The following is a 10,893-nucleotide window of genomic DNA, read 5'->3' as shown; positions in this document are numbered from 1 at the left end:
TGTATCTCTACTTTTCATCTCATATAACTTAGCTGTCATCGCCACACCTTTCTGCGTCCAAGTTCCAATCTTGCTTTGCCAAATTTCAATGACAGTTCTGTTTTGTTAATTTCTCTATATGTGAATGTATTCCCACGTTAGAGCCCAAAACAAAGATTTTAGGGGGGGGAGACATCAGAAATTGTGTCAATAAGTATAAATACTTTCTTACCATTTCTTAACCTTTTTTTTTTTTTTTTTTTAACAAAAATGCAAAACATTGGGTTTTCTTATATTTATTTTTACAATATTCCTTCGAAAATGATTAACTTACATTTGCAATCTGGGCATTTTTACTGGTTTATCTTATGTCCCTACTAAAAGTTCCTCATGTTACTGCATTTAGACCCTGAGGATGAAAGAACTTCCTTTTCTTTTTTTTTTATTACTTGTTTGTGGGCTGAGATTGAGCTCCACAATAGGAGGAAGAAAGTTGTCAGAAAGGAGTGGCTCACTCACTCTGCAGGTGTTGGTGTGCTGGCTGGAAGTCTCTCACACAGAGGTAAAAATAATCAATTGGTTTATTTATCTGTGATCGGGGTTTGTTCTGGTTGTTGAATTTGATTTCTCCACTAATTTAAGCAACTGTATAGTTAAATTTCATTCTGACATTTTTAAGGCATCGCCTGTGTTAAGATGGGATCATTATTGTGAAAATACAGAGTTTAATTTATGTATTTAAGCCCTCACGCATGAATAATGAGAACCTTAGTCAAGATTCTTTCCTGTTTTTTTATTATTCTTTAGGTAAAGAAAAAAATGATGCAATTTCATTTTTCCGGGCCCCTTTTTTCATACAGTTACGAAGACGTCCATTTAAATGACAATTACAAAAAAAAAAAAGAGACATTGCATAAAAACTATGAAGGGAAACTTTTTTTTTACGCTGCTCATCTGATGTCTTCTCACATGTTAACATATTCTAACACAAACATGTTGAATTTGGCTCCCAATCAAATCTGTAGTAATATGCTTTTATCCAGCCCTCTTTTGGTTTATGTGAACATTTTTAAAGTTTCAAAGTTAAAGGCATTTTTTTTCTCCACTGCTTATGATTGAGAGAGAGATTTTTGGTCATGTTGTTGATGTCATGTGTTTGTTGATGATTTGAATTGATTTTACTCATGATTTTAAATGTTCCTATTGATTTTAAACAATTGAATGTTTTATCACATTGAGTTCCCTTGTGTATGAAATGCGCTGTACAAATAAATTTGCCTTGTCTATATAGTTTCAGTTCGTCCTCCAGTGAAATTTGTCTCAGAATTTTACCTATCCTGTTGAGGACCAATAATATTAATATTGATAAATAATGATAATCTGCGTAACCATGAGTAGTCGTACAACGGCTAATGTGTAATTTGTGGCAATGCACGGAGGCTCCTGACTGCTGGTCGATTTATATTCTAGTTTCCAATTAGTTTTTTATTATTATTATTAATCAAAGTCAAAGTCAGCTTTATTGTCAATTCCTTTGCATGCACAAACATACAAGTGAATGGAGAAGACGTTTCTCACTTCCCACGGTGAACAGATAAAGTGCTCAGGCACAACAGAAAAGACATTCCTATACTAAAGGTAGACATACAATTTTTACAACAGATAAAACATTTACTAATACCAAATACTAAAACTAATACTAATATATAAATACTAAAACTAATACTAATATATAAATACTAAAACTAATACTAATATATAAATACTAAAACTAATATATAAATACTAAAACTAATACTAATATATAAATACTAAAACTAATACTAATATATAAATACTAAATACTAAAACTAATACTAATATATAAATACTAAAACTAATATATAAATACTAAAACTAATACTAATATATAAATACTAAAACTAATACTAATATATAAATACTAAATACTAAAACTAATACTAATATAATAAATACTAAAACTATACTAATATATAAATACTAAAACTAATACTAATATATAAAATACTAAAACTAATACTAATATATAAATACTAAATACTAAAACTAATACTAATATATAAATACTAAAACTAATACTAATATATAAATACTAAAACTAATATATAAATACTAAAACTAATACTAATATATAAATACTAAAACTAATACTAATATATAAATACTAAAACTAATATATAAATACTAAAACTAATACTAATATATAAATACTAAAACTAATATATAAATACTAAAACTAATACTAATATATAAATACTAAAACTAATATATAAATACTAAAACTAATATATAAATACTAAAACTAATACTAATATATAAATACTAAAACTAATATATAAATACTAAACTAATACATATATAAATACTAAAACTAATATATAAATACTAAAACTAATATATAAATACTAAAACTAATACTAATATATAAATACTAAAACTAATATATAAATACTAAAACTAATACTAATATATAAATACTAAAACTAATATATAAATACTAAAACTAATACTAATATATAAATACTAAAACTAATACTAATATATAAATACTAAAACTAATACTAATATATAAATACTAAAACTAATACTAATATATAAATACTAAAACTAATACTTATATATAAATACTAAAACTAATACTAATATATAAATACTAAAACTAATACTAATATATAAATACTAAATACTAAAACTAATACTAATATATAAATACTAAAACTAATACTAATATATAAATACTAAAACTAATACTAATATATAAATACTAAAACTAATACTATATATAATACTAAATACTAAAACTAAATACTAATAATAAATACTAAAACTAATACTAATATATAAATACTAAAACTAATACTAATATATAAATACTAAACTAATACTAATATAAAAATATACTAAAACTAATACTAATATAAATACTAAAACTAATACTAATATAAATACGAAAATACTAAAACTAATACTAATATATAATACTAAAACTAAATACTAATATATAATACTAAAACTAATACTAATATATAAATACTAAAACTAATATAATATTAAGACTAAAACTAATACTATATATAAATACTAAAACTAATACTAATATATAAATACTAAAACTAATACTAATATAAATACTAAAACTAATACTAATATATAAATACTAAAACTAATACTAATATATAAATACTAAAACTAATACTAATATATAAATACTAAAACTAATACTAATATATAAATACAAATACTAAACTAATCTAATACTAAAACTAAAACTAATACTAATATAAATACTAAAACTAATACTAATATATAAATACTAAAACTAATACTAATATATAAATACTAAAACTAATACTAATATATAAATACTAAATACTAATACTAAAACTAATACTAATATATAAATACAGTGTGTAGGTGGGAGTAGCAGCATGAGTTCCTATATAGTTTGTTATGATAGTGTTAGTTATGATATGTTGTTCACAAATCAAAAATATCCTGATAGTGTTAATTTAACTTTAAATAGAATAACTATTGAGAGAGTGTCAGAATTGAGGTTTTTAGGAGTTCTCATTGATGAAAAATGTAAGTGGAAGTCGCACATAGCTTACGTAAGAAATAAAATTTGTAAAAACATTGCCGTTTTGAGTAAAGTAAAGTTTATGTTGAATTACAAGGCAATGAGAATTCTATATTGCACCTTTATTTTGCCATATTTAATGTATTGTTTGGAGATATGGGGTAATTCTTATATTACTAATTTAATGCCCTTGTTTCTTTTGCAAAAAAGGGCAATAAGAATAATTAATGGAGTTGCTCTAAGAGAGCATACCACAGGACTGTTTCTGAGGTCAGGACTACTCAAACTGAAGGACTTGGTTTCTTTACAAACTTTATTAGTTGTTCATAAAGCAAAACACTGTCTGTTACCGCATGGACTTCAAACCCTTTTTACTGTAAACAGTGAGACAAGCAGAAGAAATAATGACTTAAAACAACCTTTTGCAGGAAATACCCTCAAAAAAATGTGTGTCTCAGTATCTGGTGTGATACAATGGAACTCTCTAGAAAACGATCTAAAATGTTGTTCAAATATTCTTCAATTCAAATATAAGTATAAACAGCACATACTTAACTTGTATAAAGATGAATGTGAAAATTATTAAATTTACAACAACTGTTGTTTTAGCAAAATCATTTATAATAATTGAGAAATAAAATAAAAAAAAATTTAAAAAAAAGTGAAAATTGTTGAAATCGAAAGTTGATTACATCTGTTCTGGGCTATTGTTATCTTTTGGCATCGGTGAGGTCATCTAATTTGTAATGTTTTTGTTAAGAATGGGGGAGGGGTTTATAAGATTTTTTTCTTTTCACTATCAAGGTAGCTTTTCTGGTGAGGCGGGTGATGTACAGTATGTGTCTTGTAAGGAGGGGAGTGGGGCACCAATGGTCTTGCCTGCTGTGTTCACTATGCGTTGCAGTGCTTTCATGCTGTGTTCAGTGCAGCTCACACCCCACACAGTGATGTCTCATTATTTCTCACTGATCTGTCAGAGTTCCACAGAAAAGTGAGTCATCCATTCTTGCTTCACTCCATTGCCCTGTTGGTGTGAGCGTTGGATGGAGGTGAACATGTTGGATGTAGGAGACCCGAACACTGGAGGGCTGATGCTGTTTGCAGAAGGTGGCTTTGCACAAACAGGTAATTAATATTGTTTTAAGGGGAGTGACTGCATGAGAATAGCAGACATATTTTGGACAGACAGCAGTGCCAACATTCCAAAGGCGGATATTTATACGATTACAAGTCAGGTTTATTTAATGAGGAACCTCAGCCTAGGTTCAAGCATGTGATTTTTACTTGGCATGAATGCAGGTTGTTGAGAATGATTTATAAACCATTTATATGGCAAAAATTGAAATTAAAAATACATTTCTATTGTAGTCATTGTTTAAAAGTGAATCAATCATTTAATTGTTACTAATCTCAATACTCCTGCAGTTCATAATTTGCTTCTGCCTGTTTGGTTAAAACCAATAGTAGTACAGTGACAGCATGAACATTAAAAAGTGAAATATTTCCGTTTGCACAGCAGAAAACTGAGTTTCTTTCTATAATGGTTCAAGTTTATCAAGTTTCTTTCTTCTTAAGTAACTTGTTTTGTTCCAAAGAAGAAAATGCTTCAAGAGATTTTTCATTTCCACTAATCCTGTGTTGTGTTTAACATTTGGGTTTATCTCGTTTTTTTAATTCCTTCCACCCAAGCCTGTCTGGACAGGTTATATAGTGTTTGTTTCTCTTTTCTGGTGGCGACATTCCACAAGTTGCACCCTGATGTTTACTGTGATAGCATGACATTTATTGACATTGATTGCCAGGTTGGATCCAATCCATGTGCATGAACAACACTGCAGAAGAGCTGTTCGTGATGAAGCAACATCCAGACTTTCAGCCCGAGTGTCCATCTGCAGCCCTGCAGGAACAGAACATCCCCGCCTCCAGCATCAACACGACTCTATTCCACTGGCAGCTTCAGAGAGAGTGGTGCAAAGTTGAACACTTATCCCCTGAGGTGCTGTGCATGCAGGATGCAGATGGTGACACGTGAGTACAACCCAAACAAAGGTTCAAGGAGAATGGTTGGTTCATGCATTTTCCACATTTTACCATTTTTTTAATTAAAAATTAAATTGAGGAGTATATATGACACAAAAAAGCTCAGATTCCGACACAAAAATATATTAAAACCTATATATTCACTGATTACGAAGCTGAAGAGGAAACCAATCGATAAAGAAGAAATTAGATGATTTATTATAACTTTTATTAGGTTAATTATTTCAGGATCAGTAATTTAACTTTAGTTATGGAGAACGGAATTTTCTTTCTGAGGATAAAAAATAATTGGAAAAAATGCTGATCACTGTAATCATAACTGAACATGAGTAATTAAAAACATAATTGTAACTGAAAAATGTAATTGACCCCAGCCCTGGTTTGAAGCACAGGTGCAATAAGCCTTAAAGCGGAAGTTTATGAAATATAAACTGAAATAAAATGCATGTAATTTTCAAAACTTCTTTTTTTTTTCTGAATTAAAATTTTCAGTTAAAACTCCATGGGTTCGTTCTCTACAAGTGTTCCAAGTTCTTGTTTTTGATTGAAAGGCAGCTAATTGAGTGTTAAAGTAGATATTGTTCTTTAATGCATGTTTTCCTCATCGTTGAATATAGATATTAAATAATACATTATTTACTGATCAAAAGGCATCGGTGAAATGCATCTTTAAATGTTCCTTGATTTTTGTTGGGGCTTGAAAGTGTCCTGATGGTCAACTGTGATGTCTTCTTCTTCTTCTTCTTGCCAGGTTTCTCCACATTGTGGTTGCTCAGGGCAAACGAGCTCTCGCTTACGTGCTAGCAGCAAAAATGGCTGTCCTGGGATTCCTCGACATAAAAGAATTCAACAATCAGGTGCAAACTCTTCCCACACGTTGATGATTCTATTATTTCTTAGTGTTTGAAATTGAAGTGTGTCATCTGCAACATAGACTAGACATGATTGGTGGGTTGGGTTTCTCTCTTTGTGCACAGACGGCCCTTCATTTAGCTGCTGCCAGTGACCAGCACTTAATTGTCTACGACCTCCTGACGCTGGGGTCGCTGATGAACGTGTATGACGTGTGGGGAAGGACCCCATTACATGTGTGTGCTGAGAAAGGCCACCTCCCTAGTCTTCAGGTGAGAGCTTACGCGTGGAGAATGGACATAATCTGTGCAAGAAGAGCTCCACTTTGGCGGCCATCTTGCCTGGGGCTAACTGCACGCAGCAGCTAGCTTCAGCCAATGTAAATAACCAGGATAGCTGTCAAATTCATCACATTAAAAAAGGATTTTTGCTAAATTTAGTAATTAAATAAAAAACAGTAATAATAAATGTACAATTTTGAACTTGTGAAATAAAATATGATTTAAAAAACAACTAGACGCTTTCTCGTTGCATGTAGTTAGCCCGTTTTTTTTTTTTTTTTTTTTTTTAATTTTGGGGTTGAGACCCCATGTTGGGTCGCCCGGATTTCAAATAAAGTCCCCTGAAATGTCTAACAATTGATTTTAAAAAAAAAAATTTAAAAAAATAATAACTGATTAAAATTATTTTTTTGTAACTTTTTCCAAATTAAAACACCATGCAAATCTAGTAAAATGAAATCAGTATAAGAATTAGTTCATTAAATGATAATAAAAATATGCTTTTTTAATTATTCTTTTTCAAAGTAAAATGCCACACACAATCTTAACTGACTGTATTCTATACTTTCACTTCCTCAAATATAAATCTAGTTTAAAAAAATACAGTATACAAATTAAATAATTATATAATAAATATAATAATAATAATAGAATGTATATTTTTGCAGTTTTTTTTAAAATGATTATTCTTTTTCAAATTAAAACACCACATGCAATCTTAAACAACTATATTCTATACTTTCACTTCCTCAAATTTAAATTATTTAAAAAAAATATATAGTATAAAATATCTGAGATGGCGCATCTGGTCACTATACTGCTACTCGTAACACTATATTACAAATATGGTCAAAAAGTAATAAAAATAATTACAACAACAACAAAAAACTCTCTGGGGTCACCAGAAATGTCTGATATCAAAATGGAGTCAGGACCCAATAAAGGTTGGGGACCACTGAGTTTGCCCCTTGGCTGTCCATTTTCGTACTATTCTGGCTGAATACCGAACGTGTTCTTATTTCTATGGTCTCACATAAAGAGAACGCCTTAAGCAAACATCTGAGTAACATTTTAATGATTTCCCTCCACAGAGTATCCATCAGTTCCTGACTGAAAGTGGGCAGCCTGTAGATGTGGAGATATTCAGCTATGATGGTGAGCTGCTGGTTGCATATCTTGGTGATGCTGCAGTGGAGCAACTCTGTGGATGCTTTTCTTTTCTCTGCCTTCAGGCCGCACTGCACTCCAAGCAGCGACAATTTCACACAACGCTGTCGTCAAAGAGCTGAGGACTTCCTGTCGCAATAAGTGCATTGAACTGGAGCAGAAGAAGCAGGTGTACACGCAATGCATTCAGACGCTGCTGATCATGGGCGCTTCCTGTGGGACAAAGGTAACCATTGGTAACCATTGGTCAGATGTGAAAGTAACGGATTACAAGTACTCACTTTACTGTAATTGAATTGCTTTTATGGGTACTTATGGAAACTACAAAAAAATTAAATAAACAGACAACGCTCAAATGCATCACATCATAGCCGACCAATCAGATTAAATTTAATGCACGGTGCCAAAACAGCATTGACTGTCAGTTATTTTCTCAGTTTTAGAGTTCATAAATGTATCTATACTTACAGCGTGAGGATGTTTTTTTCATTTTGAATTGTGTCAAAATTCATAACCAAAAATAAAGGTAGGGGGTGAAAAATAACGAGTAACTTTTACTTTGAGTAGGATTTAATGTAGCTACTTTTTACTTTATCTTGAGTATTTTATGTAGAACTTGTCCAATTTCAATCAAGTAACAGTATTTCTACTTGAGTAGGATATATCAGTACTCTTCTTTACACCTCTGCCATTGGTTACCATTGCAGCTAGTGAAGCTCTGCAAAGTGCAGACACCTAACCTAGCAAACTGTGGGGTTTTTTTTCACACAGGATCAGAAAAGTGGGAGAACCTGTGTTCACATCGCTGCTGAAGAAGCAAATCTGGAGCTGCTGAACATTTTCCTCCAGCAGTCGATGTCGCTGTCCTTTGTCAACTCTTTGGTCAGTGTGTTTTGTTGTGGATTCGGGAAGTCGGGCTTACATCACAGATGACGTTAGCGGTAGTTAATAAACGGGCGCCATCTTGAAATGGGGGGAAAACAACTCGTCCAATGACAAAAACGTCTTTATTTCAATACAGGGGTGGTTTATAACCCGTTGTGGTCTACAACTATCAAGAAACACTACCAGGAGAGGCCAGGGGACGATATAAGGCTGACTTATCAGTGCTAGGGAGTGTCCATACAAAGTCCCAGCCAACACTTGGATGAACAATCCAAAACATTGGCCCAATTTCCCCTACACAGATCTTTACCATGTGGGTTCCTCACTGGGTTCATTTATGAGGTAATTGTAAAGATCCTGCTGTAAAATCCTCACACTCCATTAATCACAGTGTACAGCATTGTATGCCCCTAATGGAACTTAGTGTAGGATCTGCCTTTTTTCCGCTCTCCTTTCCACCTGTTTTTTCCATTTTTCATCTAAGGATACGGGGCGCCGCCCTTGTGGCGACACACAATTCTCCCGCTCCTGTCCTCCCATGTTATATGTGATTGTCTTTTCATGTTTCTTGGATGGGATGTATCAATCCTCATTTCAGGATCTTAACTGTTCACTCGCCGGTTATGAAATGTTGAGAGCACACAGAGGAATGGGACGTTTTTGGAGTTTATACCCATTTCCAGTTCACCCTACCAGATTTTTCTCTTTCTTTTGGGATGATATAAAACATTATATCAGTATTATTTTTTACATTGGACGAACAACCAAACACAACAGCTCTTTGAAACAGCATTTTTGAAACCTTTTCAGTTACAATGGGAGTCAATACGTTAACGTTGTTTTACCCCCAAACAAATTAAGCGACTGGCGTTGCTATACAGAAAAGTCACAACGGCCGACTTCCCGAATGTTTATTGAATCCATAGAAAACACCTGATGTATTGCTGGCTTTCAGGCACACGATGGAAACACTGCCCTGCACATCGTCTGCGCTTTACAAAAACCCAAAGGTCAAGTGGCAGCCGTGAAGCTGCTGATAAAGAGAGGAGCCGACCCTGGGATCAGGAACTTGGATAAAGAGCTGCCAGTACAGCTAGTCTCTGCAGACTCTGTTGGTGACAAGGTAAGTAAACAATGACCTTTTCATGCTACTATTTTGAACTTTAGTTCACTTAAACACCGGTCATTTATGGTCTCTCCAGGTGCGGCAGATCCTAAAAAGGAAAATGTTGGTGTGAGTGAGATTCAGAAACACTGTCAGTGAGACAGTCTGGGTTATACAACAGTTACTTGCCAGAAGACGGCAAATGCTGGTTTTTTCATTGAAACATTGTCCTTGTTCGTTACTATGTAACGTCTAAAAGTGTGGAAAAACTTCCAATCTTATTTTTTGTACTATTTCTACTTTATTCGCCGAGTGTGCTCTATTTGCAGATGATGATATTCTTTATTTCAGGGAAATTCTACCTTTCAACTGTTGTAACTAACAGTTGAAAGGTAGAAGTTTTCATCACTATAGTTACAGTAACTATAGTGATGAAAACTTTAATTTGAAGCATTTGGATTTATTTTTTTCCTGTAAGGGGTCTAATTCATGGCTCGAGGTAACAACTGTCTACAAATTCGGCCTTAAATATGAGTTAAATGTAAATATATTCAAAAATCAAACAAATCACATCACAAAATGGTATTTTAAATAAAACGTATTGTCTTTATGTGCATTTAATAACTTCCATTCGTTTTTATAGCAAAATATAAACAAATCTGCTTTATTCTGACAACAGTAATCCTTATAAGTGTGGGCTGTTCTGACCTCTAGTGGGGCATTAAAGTACTGCTGATAGCTTGTTTGCTAGGATTTGCAAGTATATAAAACACATTTTTGTAGACATTTATTTAGATGTTTAAAAATATTCTTTTAAATACATCTTGGTGTAAAATTGTGATGTTCTTTACTTTACAATCCAACAATATTGAATATTGTTTACTTTCTTTCATCATGACTTTTTATTTGAATAAATATTTTTGATCAACTTGTGCATCTTCTATTTTTTCCGAGTCGACTTTTTTTTTTACCTGATGAAGTAACAC

At 32.0% G+C, this 10,893-nt stretch overlaps 1 protein-coding gene across 1 annotated transcript; it reads left to right on the top strand.

Moving 5' to 3' along the window:
* The first annotated feature begins 467 nt into the window (after nucleotides 1–467).
* nfkbiz (nuclear factor of kappa light polypeptide gene enhancer in B-cells inhibitor, zeta) lies at nucleotides 468–10,800 on the top strand. Its single transcript, XM_028471493.1, has 10 exons — nucleotides 468–541; nucleotides 4,555–4,702; nucleotides 5,380–5,605; nucleotides 6,369–6,474; nucleotides 6,595–6,741; nucleotides 7,842–7,905; nucleotides 7,983–8,143; nucleotides 8,689–8,799; nucleotides 9,758–9,925; nucleotides 10,005–10,800. Exons 2-10 carry the CDS (start codon nucleotides 4,621–4,623, stop codon nucleotides 10,038–10,040), a joined length of 1,101 nt encoding a protein of 366 aa, XP_028327294.1. The 5' UTR covers nucleotides 468–541; nucleotides 4,555–4,620; the 3' UTR covers nucleotides 10,041–10,800.
* The last annotated feature ends 93 nt before the right edge of the window (nucleotides 10,801–10,893 follow it).

This window comes from Gouania willdenowi, chromosome 2, assembly GCF_900634775.1.
Source record: "Gouania willdenowi chromosome 2, fGouWil2.1, whole genome shotgun sequence".
Classification (NCBI taxonomy): Eukaryota; Metazoa; Chordata; class Actinopteri; order Blenniiformes; family Gobiesocidae; genus Gouania; species Gouania willdenowi.
The sequence above is the reverse complement of the archived record's forward strand: the minus strand, read 5'-3'. Positions and strand labels throughout refer to the sequence as shown.